At 45.4% G+C, this 14796-nt stretch overlaps 2 protein-coding genes across 5 annotated transcripts in view; both read right to left on the reverse strand.

Moving 5' to 3' along the window:
* The window catches only part of peds1a (plasmanylethanolamine desaturase 1a), a 57833-nt gene extending 53759 nt beyond the window's left edge, over positions 1–4074 (reverse strand). Inside the window, exon 1 of the mRNA XM_085461084.1 lies at positions 3531–4074. Coding sequence (XP_085317210.1) covers positions 3531–3690 — 160 coding nt within the window. The 5' untranslated portion in view covers positions 3691–4074. The remainder of the gene's footprint in view (positions 1–3530) is intronic.
* A 3704-nt stretch (positions 4075–7778) lies between these two features.
* The window catches only part of znf423 (zinc finger protein 423), a 130718-nt gene continuing 123700 nt past the window's right edge, over positions 7779–14796 (reverse strand). For all 4 annotated transcript variants that reach the window (XM_085461087.1, XM_085461088.1, XM_085461086.1 and 1 more), the window contains one exon: positions 7779–8735. In XM_085461087.1, the coding sequence (XP_085317213.1) occupies positions 8706–8735 (30 nt within the window). In that variant the 3' untranslated portion in view covers positions 7779–8705. The remainder of the gene's footprint in view (positions 8736–14796) is intronic.

The following is a 14796-nucleotide window of genomic DNA, read 5'->3' on the forward strand; positions in this document are numbered from 1 at the left end:
TGAATTTAACCTCCTAGGACCTGCGTCCACATATGTGGACATCACAATTTGGGTTATTTAGACCAAAATAGTCAATTTTGCTCTACAAGGGCCTGATATCCACTTAGGAGGACATTATAGTGCTACTGTTCTATCGAAATTTTAAATGTGGATCTCATTTTTATTAGAAACAAAAATCAGGTAAAAAAAATTAAAAAAAATCTGGTAATTCTTTGTTTTTACATTCATCAGGTCCCAATCAGCCCAAATATCAAAGAGAAATTAAAAAGGCTGCTGTGGAAGCGTTCAGGTCTGAGGAGGTTAAACTAGCGGGCAACAAAGAAAGCCAGCCACACTCTGGGCCGAGGACTAGACTGGAGGATTACTCCTGCAGACTCTGTCACACATCGATTTTGAACTGAACACCTGAAGGCAACAACTTCACTAGACTGTAAAAACTACTCATTAATCCTGTGGCAGCGTCAGGGACCAAGCAGTAAAGCATAAAGGACACAGGTGGTTTTAATTCAAAAAGGGGTTTTATTGACCCAAAAATATGAAAACATATTTAACAAAGCCAAAACTCAAACAGGCAGACCAATAAAAGAGGTCAACTCAATAGACTAAACTCAAGATAATAATTAACAAAACCTCAAACAAACATATGATAAACTGACCTGCTGAAATGACACACAGGGGGACTTAAATACTGGTCTAGCTAAACCAAATGACACACACGGGGGAAAACAAGCTGGCTGCCATATAACCAACTAATACAAAACAATGAAACAAACATGAAACACCCCCCAGGCAATGAAGCATGTGGTGCAATCCAATTAGGCTGTCAGTGGTACTTCAGGTCTCGCAGCCCTTTGCCACACCTTTTGCCAGACAGGAGAAGCCAACCCCCAGGTAACTCAAACAAAGAAAGATGTATTAATATAACATAAAACAGAACTTTGACCTTGCAAGGTTAATATGTGTGCACGCCATATAAACATTGGAAGGTGTGATGGAAAAATAAATACATTTAATAAAGAAACAATATTGAACAATAAGTAGAATATTTTAAAGTAGTGACTGTAAATTAAACTAAAGTGAATCAACGGGTGGTGAGGTGTGGAGCTTACCATGTGTGGCATGCCATCACAGGCAGGAAGGGCTTCGTCCCCACGACTGTGCCGTATCACACTGTCCACAGCACACGGGCATACATATTCACATGGTACAAAAACATATCACGATGTCATTGCTATACCATCGCCATGCTTTCCTGTTTCCACAGCAAGGAGACGAGCCCTGCATGGCCTCAGCCTCTGATGAAGATTTCATACGTAGTAAGGGAGCTACTTCAATAACAGAGCCCAGTACTTTTGCTCCAGTTACAGGCCATGTGTAACCGAAGCAGTGCTCAGCTGTACTCCATGTGACAGGAAGAGCAAACTGTGGAGCGACTGATGCAGTTATATGATTGAAAAGCAGGGCTTTAAAAGGCCAAGTTACTTTAGTCACTGTAAAATTAATGTGTTAAGCAATTCTTCTACATGGTTTATTGACAGGTTTTAGGGACAGCACTACCTGGGCTGCTTCTGTTCGACCTATGCTGTGTTACTCCTATTGCCATGACAGGAGTTCATCGAAAAAGGAGGATGAAGAACGCCTATCGTTTACGTACCCTGATAAAGGCTGCACCCGTTCAGTGGCTTTTTCTATATCATCACAAATCATTATCACAAATGTTTTTGAAAGGCTACATCGCCCTCCCTTACTCCGCCCTGATAGCTGACTGTAAGGTTTCTGGAGCCCTTTTAACACAAGTACTTTAGAAGAGTTGGAGAAAGAGCTGTGAGTACAGCGGCTTCGTCCCCCTCCTGTTTAAACATGACGCCTATTAGAAACACGTTTGCTTAAAGGGAGGGTAAAGGAGCAAAAGTGCTGAAGTGAATTAAATGATTAAGTATAAGATAAGTCCCCTTTGATTCAGGCCAAAACATGACGCCGTGTTGACGATGGTTACGCCTTTTAGCGCGTCCATCCAGGTGTCAGCTCGTCCCTTCTTCTAAAATATTTTTCACCTTTAGCAAAACAGAAAAACACAGAATGGGTTTGAAGGCCTGCATCACCACTCGGGCTGCACAATGTGTAATGTTGATAATACGTTTTTTCATCACAATCCCCTGATTTTAGTGACAAAACTGTTTTGCTGTCACACAAACATAGCCCTACGTTTTCCATGTAGTGGGACACACCTGCTGATGCACAGATCTCTGCAGTAAAATAAATCAGTGCTCTACAAATAATGAATTTATCCATCTACTAAAAGCAGGAGATAAAGTTTTGCACCCCACTCATTGTACCTGCATGATGCATGTGACCAAGTAGGAACGTTTGACGGCCTTCTCTTTTTCCCAGTGTTTTGTGTACAGTGAAGTATCCCCACTCCTGTGTCCATTTTCCAGAAGTCTTCATCCCTCACCGTGTTTGCTGGACACTTATCGTTGGCCAGAGGGAATGCAGCTGCTTTGGTGATTTCAGTGCATCTGTGTGAGCTGGATGGACGTGCTGACGAGCTGCACTGGCTGATGTTGGACTTTTCACATTAGCAACCGCCGCAGTGTTTTTCTTGGCTTTAATGCATTTGTTGTACTGCAGTCAGTGGTGTGTAACTTAGTCGTGTTGCTTTGCAGACCCACAGCAATCTTTGCACATTATTTCATCTTGGTTGGTCACTTCCCATAAATCCAAAGTATTTCCAAACAACGGATGGCGATCTGCTTCGAGTTCCAAGTTCTTCTCCTTTAGCTGTGATTTTTGTTTCGATGCTCTGTTGTGTATCCGTCTTATCTAGTCGCCATTCAGGAAACTTTAAGCTTTCATTGGCACACGTCATTCGATCATGTTCATTTAGTTGTGGGAAGCCTAAATGGTGACTGATTGTCCTAAAACTACCAGAATTGCCCTAGAGCTGGGAAATTGGGATTATTTGATCACTCTTCACTTACATGTACAAGCTTGTAATCATGGGGCAAGAAATGATGTGAGACAGACGGGAGGTCGGTCACTGACACCCACCTATCCGTGCAGGACATTTCACTTTGAAAGCATGGATAGGAACATACTCCCTGAGTGGGCCTTCAGTAAGAAAAAGTCTGAGGTTTGTTAACATGCATAAATGTCTGAGCGGAACAGCGTGTGCACGAGCTTAACAGAGGCCTGAGACAGAGGTACTTCAACCATGCGAGCATGGTGGGGGGTCAGTCAGCTGAAACTTGTGCCCCCCCCACCTTTAGACATTAGGCCTTCACAGTACGTTAATGCAATAATTCACTGTCTGCTGCACAGTCTTTGTAGTAATTAGTCGTTAATTACATATCGCTGTTAAGTTTGTTAACGGGACTGCCATCAAAATAGTGACCCTCACCACCATCATCATCATCCCCGCGTCTGTCAGCTCTGATGTCGCACTGTGGGCTGTTAGGCCTCCGCTGATGCACACAGACAGTAAGTCACACCAGCACTAACACCACCGAGGACGATAACGACGCTTTTACCTGGCGAGTACAGCCGTGCTAGCTGTCGGGCCCCGGCGTGCTGCGGTCCCCAGCGAGGCGCCGCGCTGCGTGCAGCCGCCCCATGCTCGTTGCCGTTCGGATCCTCCTCCGCCATGGACCGGTGCCTGATGTCGGTCTCGGAGAGTAGCGACGCCGCCATGACTCTCCCCGCTTTGGGCTTTCAGCTACAAGACATCCACCGTGGAGCTGTCCCGGGCGATAGTGTCACGGCCTCCGGCTGTCGCGGCGACCGAGCGGAGGAGGTAGGCTCAACCAATTGATGCTAGCTGGGATGTTACCGGAGCAGCCTCGTGCCACCCGGAAATACACACACGGACCTATTTCACGGGGCTGTACCCGCCACTGCTGTGAATGTGCACCAAACGACAACCGGACGGTTAAATGTACCGCGGTTTAGTTCCAAGTGTTCTGCTAAACAAACTTTATTTGTGCCTCCGCTGAAAAAAACAACAGGTCCTCAGAGTTCACCGAGCTGTCGTCAGCGTTAGGGACCGTCTGCGTTTGGCAGCGACGTCACAAAGTGAAAGTACGATCCGAGTACCTGCAGGTGCACAGGAGACTGTAGATCATGTATCTTTAAATATCCATACACACGTTTCTAATTGTTTTAACTGGTGTTGTAGCACTAATGATGGCGCAGTGGTTGTAAGGGTCCGGTGTCAGCATCTGTGGATGTGTTGGCTTCATCCCGCAGTCTTAACATGTGCGCCTCGGGTCATTTATAAACTGGGTGTAAATGATTGTCTGTGTCTCTGTGTTAGCCCTGTGATGGACGGGTGGCCTGCCCTAGTGCAGGAACAAATACGGTAGTTTTAAGGTAACAGTCAGCCAGACATTCAGGAGCTGGAGGACGAATAATAGGACAGATATAGAAATATATGTTTGTTTGTTTGTTTTTCTTATGAAAAAAGAGTGGAAACGTGCGCGTGTGTGCAGCTATCTCAAAATGCCTCTTGTTACTTATTAGTTGTTTCATATTATTTCTATTCACTTTAATTTAAAAACCAAAGTTTTTAAAAGCCTTTCCCGTTGGCATGTACTCGTCTCCCACCATCTGTGCTGCAATGGAATTCTCCCATTAGTTAATTAATGTCTGTGGTAATGGTAAAAAAACCCGCTGTGTGCAGTTAGTTTGGTTAGCTGACAAAAGGATAACATACATGTGGGCATACAAACCACATCCCAGTGAGTCTTTTAGAAGTAAAACTGAAGTATTCAAGGCTGCACAAGGCCAAACAGTTCAGGAACCAGGATGAGTGAGTGTGCTCTCCAGTCCCTCAGACTACACTGCTCTAAGAATGGGTGCAGTTCTGTAGGGTCACAGTTCATCGCTGTATCCACAAATTCAGGTTAATACTGAACCGTGTAATTTTAAAAAAGGACATAAACGAGATGACGAAACATTACTGCCTTCTCTGGTCACAGACTTGATGAACAGTAATCAGGCACAATATTGTCTGACAGATCGATATTCTTTTTAGGAACACCTGATAAAATAACACATTGATTCGTGCCATATAAAAAGTGAGACATGTCAATTCAGATTCTTTGTCAAATATACACTAACGAATCATTTTACATCAGCAGCCTAACCACTGTCATGATAATAAATACTAGTTAATCTATAGCATCAAATCATCAGCCAGTCACCTGTGAGCTACAACATGGCAGAGCTGCCTGTCACCTGACAAACAGGACAAACATGACAATAAGAATAAAATGTGCAGCTGCTTCAGTGTTTCTGTCACTTTGTGCAGATCTTGACTCGTCAGTAATGTTTGTAGGCTGAGTGCATTTTAAAACTGTGCAAACTGCACTACAAGGTGGAATATTTGCAAAATCCTGACTACATCATGATATTTTGTCTCAAAAATGAACCCTATGAATATGTCAGTGCCGTTAGGATGAAATTATTGTGTCACCAACATGTTAACGTTAGACATATAATTCTAACAGCCTCTGTAAACTAATATCCGGGCTGCTCGAGGCTCTGTTTTCTCTGACAGTTTCAATCAAAATTAGAAACGCTGCTCTGAGACTGAGAGAACTAACAGTGCTGCCTGCTGTGCAAACACGTTATTCATGGTTACGTACAGTTTTAGACTGATGTGGGCCAAAGCCTAGCACAGCCTGTGACGTTATTGTGACACATTTTATGAGTGAACTTGGCTTTAAGTGACTGACAGGTTTCTTTGAAAAACACTTTCTTATATCCAGCTTCTTCCTCTTTGCTGCCGTCCTCCTCTCCTCCTCGCAGCGCAGGTTTGCCGCTGCTGAAACTAAACAGAGCTCCCTGAAAGGCTCAGCCAATCACATTGGCCATATTTGTCACATGACGTAGGACTCCAGTAGAGCACGTAATTTAACTCTTTCTGCTCCGCTGGGTGAATGAGACGTCGACAGATCGGTTTTTTTTTCTATCGGGTTTGATTTTCTTTACTCAAAGAGATCAAATTATTGGTGGGGACACGTCCCTTCCGTCCATGCCAAATCTACACCCTTGCTTGTCACCCATTGGATTATTTCTGGAGACATTTTTAATGCTGGCTTCAAGTGCAGTTATTCTAAGAAGGAAACAAAACTGTGCAAAGTTTATGAAACGTTACTGCAATACTAATATCAACTAGAAGTGAAAAAATGATGAACCTCTCACTCCTTTATATTTTGCATCCAAACAGCCGTACCTTTTCAAATTAAAGTCTGCTAATAGTTCTTTTTGAAAGTCTTTCGAAGTTCTAGACATCAGCTGCTTTTTCACTCATATTCAGTCCTCGTGCTGGATTTTTGTTTAGAGCATAAAAAGGCAGTTAATTGAAAGGATGAACCAGTGTTGTGTCTTCACATAACAACATTAGGCACGTTGTTTCTAGTGCCCTGGTGCAAAAACACATGGAAAAATCTGAAAAGATGCAAAAGACAACAGACTGACAGGCATAAAATAGAAGTGTTGCACCAACAAGGTGATTCCCAAAGAACTGTTAGCTAAACACCTGCTATATCTCAGCGTGATGTGCAGTTTGCCCTTCAGAAAATATGAACGACCTGGACAGTTGGAGGAAAAAGAAGAAGTGGCATGTCTAAGAGAATATTTGCGCCAGGTGAACAATATCTGGAAGTCATGAGAGAAAATTCAGCAAAGACCTGACATGGATTCAGAGACGCATCTGGCCCTTCAGCTGATCCATCTCCTCTTCATCAGAAATGGTCTCAGTGGGAGGGTGGCTGTGAAGAAGCCATCCATAAGGAAGGAGCACACAAAGGCTGAGGTGTGCCAAATTACACAAGAGCCAGGCTGAAACTCGGTGGCTACAGATCCTATGGAGTAATTCATCTGTGTTCAAAATATTGGAGGGAGGGGACCATCAGAGAACTATAACTGTGGGTGTCAGTGGAGGATCGGGCGTGGTTTGGGGCTGATGTTGGGGAAGTTGTTTGAATGATCAATGCAGAAAAGTGCAGCCAGATTTTGATCCATCATGCAACACCATGTGGAAAGAATCTAAATATTTTAGCACAACAATGATCCCAAACATAGTATATTTACATGTGTGCTTCCCCATGTTTCAGTACAAATATAAAGAAATGAGGGGCAACTCAAGACTTTTGCACAGTGCTACATGATTTCAACACACATCAATTCCATTGTAAAAAGTCACTGTGGGTCAGCAGAGGAAAAGCTTGATGAAAGCAGCTGTGTTAAACTGTCAGTGCAGCCGGTACGAGGTGCAGAGCGAACGGCTCCACGGCCCTTTTTGAACGGAGCCTTCGGCCTCGTTGTCCCATTCTTTCAGCCCACACGCACTGCATGCTCGAGACACGCACACCAAACCACAATATCTGTACGTGGTCATCACCAGTGAGACGTGTATGATTCTCAGCCGTGTCAGGCTAATTATCTTACAATGCGCACTGCTGCTGTTGATAAGTGTGGTCATCATAAACCTCGTTCTTGTGTGCGTGACCTTAGATGAAACTCGACACAGATGGTCCACTGTGCCTTTTTTCAAACAGATCTATTCACAGAGGATTGTTGCCAGGTGTGATCAGTCCAGCTATCACCTTGTGCCTGAGCATAACGATAAAGGCCAGATTATGCCGTAGTCGCTTGTCTTTGTGCGCCGAGCCGAATGGCTGCATCGTTTCCAGCGCAGTTCTTGGTCACTCTCTGTGTCGCAATATCAGCAAACACAGCACCCAAGAAAACTCATAAATCACATCACACAGCAATTCTTTATTTGTCATTTATTTATTCCTTTCATCTTTTTTCTGTACTAGATTATTGCAATCTGGTTAATTCACATTCAAAAAGCAGTCGTTGACCAGACGCATTGAAATCGATGATATTTATTTTTTTACAATAACCATTATAGGCCCCATAGAGACTGGAAAACCCAATCCAAAAAAAGAAACATCTGTATGGTTTTCTGCACTTTATTTTTGTTTTCATGTCTTTTTGTTTTCATAGTAATTACAAAAAGGAAAAATATATATAACAATAATCATAAAAAGGATCGTTTTAGGTAGCGGTTTAGGAATATTACGACTGGCAAACAATCACAACACAGCACAAGTACCTACTTACTGCAAGAAATGAAAGGTACAAAAATGAAAACAAAAGCAAAGAAGCGCATATGGAAAAGGAAAAATCAAAGAAAACGGCACCTATGAAGTCCAATACAATAAGCGACCGAGGGGACGAGAAAGTACAGTCTATGAAAAAGCAAAACAAAAAAATCCCAAAACAAAGGCTGTTTTCTTGCTTTTTTCCTTTTCTATTCATTAAAAAATAAAATAAATTGCATGACCTGGGGAGTGATTGGTGGGAGGGGGGAGACGGGGCGGACGAAGAAGCTGGTGGGGGTTTTGGCGGGACAATAAAAAATACTGCACGTACAATACCTTGGTTCTCTTTCCTCCAGCTAGCGCTCACTGCTTTCCTCACCCACTTTTTCCTTTCTTTATTTAATAGCATATCCCATTAATATTCCTTTCCCCCGCTGCTCCTAATAGCCGCGCCCAGTGGCGCGATCGTTAGAGTTTTACATGTGAGTAGCAAATGACACTTTGATTGGCTGTGATGTGGAGATGGGGGTCCCCCGCCGGCTCTGGGTCGGGGGCCCCGGCTGAGCTGCGAGATCCTGCCGAGCCTCGGTCTCACTGCGCGTGCTGACTCAGTGTGTGGTTCTGCAGGGAGAGGGCGAGAGGGAGAGATAGGGAGAAAAAGTGAGAACACATGATGAGAGAAATAATGGGCTACATGAGCGGAGTGCTTTCCACTTGCCCCCCCACCCAATAATAGAGCAGAAACACAGCCGCCTCCCACAGCACAGACAGCGAGGCCTCCTCGCTCCTCCATACGCCGGCTGACGAAAGATGAGAACGGGAGAGAAACGACTCTGCGACGTACCGGTCGGTGCAGCACAGAGCCTCACGTGTGCTAACGGGAAAACAACCGAGGGAAAAGAAAAATGGCAGTTTGAAAGCAATTTAAACACCAAGCTCAACACACGGCCAACAATAGAGCAACAACAGATCCGCCATTTTTGCAGATGGAATAGGAAGTCTGTAGGACCAACTCAAGACCGTGTAGTGTTTGGAGCGCCCCGGTTTGTTTGTCAGGGCCTTGAAACCCTCGTAGCTTTTCATATTGTGATTCATATTTTACAGAAAGTGTCGCCATGACTCAGAGACACGTTCACATCATTACATCATCACAGTGCAAAAAGAAAAATACACTTTTTTTCAAAATGAAAATTCACACCAGCTCAAAGAGAGACCGAAGACGTGACCTCGAGGTCAAAACAGAGACGATGGAGACGATGGACTGAGGCTGAGCAGCATGACGGTGGATGTACGGCACAGTTTATCTTAATGGAAAACTAGATGCACACGTAAAGGTAAGCTGGAGCGCGCACAACTCTCACTGGGGATGTTAAACACACACAGAAACATGCTTTGTGTTCTCGTGAACATGAACACACACATACAGAGTCCGTCCTCCGTTCCATATCAGAGACAAACTGAACCCCTGATAATCTGGATTTGCCAGTTTTGGAATTTAGCATAACATCTAGAGCTGGGGAGTTAGTGTGTGTGTGTGTGTGTGTGTGTGTGTGTGTGTGTGTGTGTGTGTGTGTGTGTGTGTGTGTGTGTGGAGATGACTGGAAAGATCTTTTTGGAAATGAGTGCGTGTATCAGAGAAAATTCCACTAGGATTTTTTCCTCCTCCTCATTTTCCCTGGATGTTACCGCTTTCTCCCTGTGAAATTTTCTCTCTCTCACACACACACACACACACACACACACACACACACACACACACACACACACACACACACACACACAAACATACAATTCCCAGTGAGATCTTCCCAATCAACGCCCCCACCCCCACCCTTCGCCACCACTAAAAGCAGCTTTCTCAGATTAATCGTTGTGTCTCACAGATAGGCCCCACTATGGAGAGAAAAAAAGACAAAAAAGAGGAGGGGATGGGGGGGTGAAGGGAACAGCGAGGCGAGGATGTGGATGGGGACAGAAATGTGAAGGATTATACGTGCTTTGGGGTTGATAAATACTTATTTGTCATTCTATGGCCCTTATCTTGCTGCGCACGTTTTGTTGAGCCCTTTGGTGGGTGTGTGTGTGTGTGTGTGTGTGTGTGTGTGTGCGTGCGTGTGTGTGTGTGTGTGTGAGAGTGTGTGTGTGTGAGAGAGAGAGAGAGAGAGAGAGAGAGAGAGAGAGAGAGAGAGAGAGACAGAGGCTATGTGTGTGCTGTATGACTGTGTATGTCCGTTTAAGAGTCTCTGTCACTCGGCTTTAGAGGCCAAGCTGCCCTGTCCAGAGCAAAGCAAAGGGTATTAATGCCCTACACTGGAGAGCCTTCCCCCCACACACACACACACACACACACACACACAACCACATGCAGGGTTTTACAGAAATGGATGAGCATATGAGGAATATAACGAACGGGACAGTGAAAAACAAGTGTGAGTGCGTGAGTGTGTGTGAGTGTGTGTGTGTGTGAGTGTGTGTGAGTGCGTGTGTGTGAGTGCGTGAGTGTGTGTGTGAGTGCGTGAGTGTGTGTGTGTGTGTGTGTGTGTGAGTGCGTGAGTGTGTGTGTGTGAGTGTGTGTGTGTGTGAGTGTGTGTGAGTGCGTGAGTGTGTGTGAGTGTGTGTGTGAGTGTGTGAAGGACTCTAGTGAGGAGGGAGAGCTCACTGGGAGCCACTGACCCCATTATGATAGAGAAACCCTCCTCTCCCTCTCCCTCTCCCTCTCTCTCTCTCTCCGCCCAACTACTGCGGCTCACTCTGTCGGCCTCGCTCGTCCTCTGCCTCTCTGCCAAACTGGCTGCATTTCCTCTTCCCACCAGAAGAGGTCAGGCTAACTCCTCTTTACAAGACAGAGAGGAGAATTTGGCCACTGCTCATGTGTCCAGTGTTCACTTGTTCATTTCCAAAAGGACCGTGCATATCTGGTTTTTGTCTCATATATGAGGCCGTATATGAGACATTAAAAAGGGGAGTGGAGACGAGGAAGAAAAGTAAATATGATCCGGTTGTAGGAGGATCAAAAGTAGGAACAAGGAAAGCAGAATGGAACTAAAGAGGAAAAGAGAGAGCGTTTTCCCTCAGGTTCTTTGGGTCCAACTGCTGCTGTATTGATTTGTAGATGGAGAAACGGATGAAAAGGAAGGACAGAGGACGAGGAGGGAGGAACAGAGGGAGGGAGGCTGCGGTCGCTCCCCAGAGGGCCTCACGGCGCTGCAAAGGACTGCTGGAAATAGACCAAAGGAGAGGGGCAAGGAAAGGAGGAAAGAAAAGAGAGGGAGGCATCAGGGAGGAAGGAAATGAAGAGACGGATGACAGTCTGACACGCTTCGTACGACACACTCCCCGACAGCTCCTCTTCATTTACACAGTAGTCAGGGGTTTGCTATCGATTATGCAGCCCTGTAATCAATCAGTGTGTGTGTGTGTGTGTGTGTGTCACAGTGTGAGATCTGCTCTACAGCAGAGTAATTGAAATATTCCACAGAAAGAGGGTGACAGAGGAAGGTGCGAGTGGAGAGAATGAGGATGTTTGAAGTTTATTTAAGAATTTACAAAGAAACTCCACCTGTGTTATTTTCAGAATAAAAGCTTTTCAGAAAAGTGAACAGAGTTTGTCCCCTAAATTTTAGGAACGTTTTAAAGTGAAACAGCTGAACCGACATTTGTAGTCACAGTAATTTATAATATTTTAAACTGAGGAAACAAGGACGGCATAAATAAAAGCAAAAGTCTGTTGCTATGTAAAAGTTTTTAAGCTGCTTTTTTACTTTTTGGTATATTTTACTGCAAATTTCCTGAAAGGTTTGATTTAAAATGTGAATTCAGAATTTTATTTGATCTTTTAACCGAGGACATTGGAGACGTAGCAAGAACCCAGACGGGCCCAGTCGATACACAGGACTGTCAGACTGCTTAGAGAGAGCGAGGCTAAAGCCTGCAGAGCCACGGGCCCGGGGGAAATATGGCCCTGTCGCATTACCCACGCTGACACACACAAACAGGAACAGAGTCATAGACTTGCACTCACGGCTAAGGCCACATGCACGTACACACACACACACACACACACACACACACACACACACACACACACACACCAAGGAAAAAACAAAAACAAGCAGAACAGAAAACTAGAATATACACACAAGAACACACAGCCTCATGGGGAACAGATAGAGATAAGAGAAAATCTAATCCTATCTGCTGCCTACACCATTACGCACACACAAAAATGGGGGGGTGCCTTTGTGTTGAGTTATAGAGGGGGGAGGAGCGCCACCGCCGTCTCTAATATGTACGTGTATGCACAGGCGCGTGATGGTTGTTAAGCCCGGTCAGCCTGATGCAGAGAGAACAGTGGAGGAGGAGAAGCCTGCGCAGCTGCAGCGTTTCTTCGGCTGAATCAGTCCGAGGTGCAAACCTCCAGGTACGGTCGCACACTTTGCTGTTCTGTGATGATGTAACAGGTGCACTCTGAAAAGCAGGTGCCAAGTGTGTAATAGTCACAGGAAGAGGAAGCACTGCTGTTGGAACAATGCCGTGTGTCTGTGTGTGTGTCTGTGTGTGCTGCCTCCACAGATGAGTGTGTGTGTGTGTGTGTGTGCGCGGGGGTAAGTGGAAGCAGTCCACATGCTGTGTGTGTGTGTGTGCGTGTGTCTGTGTGTGTGTGTCTGTGTGTGCTGCCTCCACAGATGAGAGTGTGTGTGTGTGTGTGTGTGTGTGTGTGTGTGTGCGCGGGGGTAAGTGGAAGCAGTCCACATGCTGTGTGTGTGTGTGTGTGTGTGTGTGTGCGCGTGTGTGTGCGTGCGTGCATGCATGCATGTGTGCGCGCGCGGGGGAAGCAGTCCACATGCTGTGTGTGTGTCTGTGTGTGCTGCCTCCACAGATGAGTGTGTGTGTGTGCGCGCCCCATCTCTGTTGCTGTTTTTAACACCAAATGAAAAATCACCTCAGTCGTCTTGTGCTCTTCTTCGGGTTCAGTGTATTTATAGCTCCGAGCTGACACTCCTCCAACAGCATCCGTGTCTGTGTGTCTGCGACGAGCAGATGGGCCGTCTTAGTCCTCTTCCTCTGCTCCCTGGCTCGTCTTTAGCCCCACCTGTCCAGGACAGGATGCTGCCTCGGGAGCAGATCAAAAATAAACGCACCCCCTGCCCTTAACGCCCCGCCGACATGTATTCCCTGCTCTCCTTCTGCTTTTCCATCCCTCAGTCTTATGTCTCTCTAGCTCTTCCTCCTATTGTAAAGAACACACGATTGTCAAATGATCAGAAAGACCTCCTTTACTGCCGTCTCTTTCCAAGTCACGATGACCACCCCCACTACACTGTCACCACACCCAGGGTGACTCCTCTGACCGTGTCCTGTTTGGAGGGCTCCCTCCCTTTCTTCCTCCCACGGGGACGTCCCCTCTCCTGTTGCTCCTGGCCCATGCAGCCAGGCTTGGACCGGTACGCGAAACCCAAAATACACTCACAGCATGAAGGGCACGCACAAACACAACGTCAAAGACAAACACGATTGACTCTCCACCAGATTCGCAGCAAAGGTGGCGCCTCCCTGCTGGAAGCTGTTACACAAAGTAGGAAGTGACCTCACCTCCAGCAGAAATAACCGATCATTCCCGAGCACTGCACAACACATCTGAGTCACACCATTACGGAGACAAACATGTGCTGCTTCAAGTGAACCATGGCTCTCGTCCTCACGCACACAGCGCGCTCTCAGTGCTGAGGAATGCAGCGCTCACACACGGCAAAGTTTAGTGCCAGATGACCACTGCTTAACAAAACACAGAAATATCCTCACTAACACGCACGCACACAAAATGTCAACAGACAAGCAAATAAATGGAAAGGGAGAGGTTAAATAAATGCACGCACACGATTCAGCCGATACATGCGCTCGCAATTCAGCAGAGCGTGCTGGTCGTATTACCGCACACGCCTAAACCACATGAAGCCCTGACCAAAGATTAACGTAAAATAATGGATGAAAGGTGAGAGGAAAGGGTTGAAGCCACAGATGACGAAATGGGGATATAAGTGAATGCAAAGCTGCAGATGAAGACGACTGAACAGAAGCTGTTAATAAATATCAGATAATCAAGAAAGTCCCATTTATCTGAGTGTTGAGGAGCAGAGAGAGAAAACGTGTGTGGCGAACAAACCAACCAAACAATAGTTTTTATGCTTCATTTTAACGACTTAAGTAATGAACATCTAACAGGCTGAATCTGCCAATTTAACCAATAAAATATGCTCCAACCCACGAGCTTCATATTTACTATGGGCTTTCTTTCTGTGCACTGTATTTAAAGTTACTCCAGCTGTGGCTTTTAGTCTAAAAATGAACCACATCTGTAAAGCTGACACATGGAAATGAAATGCGAGGACGCAGCTTCTCTGTTGTGAATATTTGCTGGTGTGTGACAGTAAACTGAACATGTTTGACTCATCAGCTGCTGCTGCTGAAGAAACGTCTGTGAATGAAATAAGTGAAAAAGCCGGGACACTCTGTAACAACTCCAAACTGCTACAATCAGCTGATGCATTCAAAACGTACTTAAAATGTTTCTGAGCCAGTTTACATGTAAAAGCAGTGAAGAGTGAACGAGAGGAGAAGACTGTGGTCAAACTATCACTGATGGCTGACGTAATAATGTCCCAGACAATCAGACTTACAGGGA

Source organism: Copadichromis virginalis, linkage group LG7 (assembly GCF_057382275.1).
Source record: "Copadichromis virginalis isolate Kocher_CV1m ecotype Utaka linkage group LG7, C_Virginalis_male_GT1.1, whole genome shotgun sequence".
In the NCBI taxonomy this organism is placed as follows: domain Eukaryota; kingdom Metazoa; phylum Chordata; class Actinopteri; order Cichliformes; family Cichlidae; genus Copadichromis; species Copadichromis virginalis.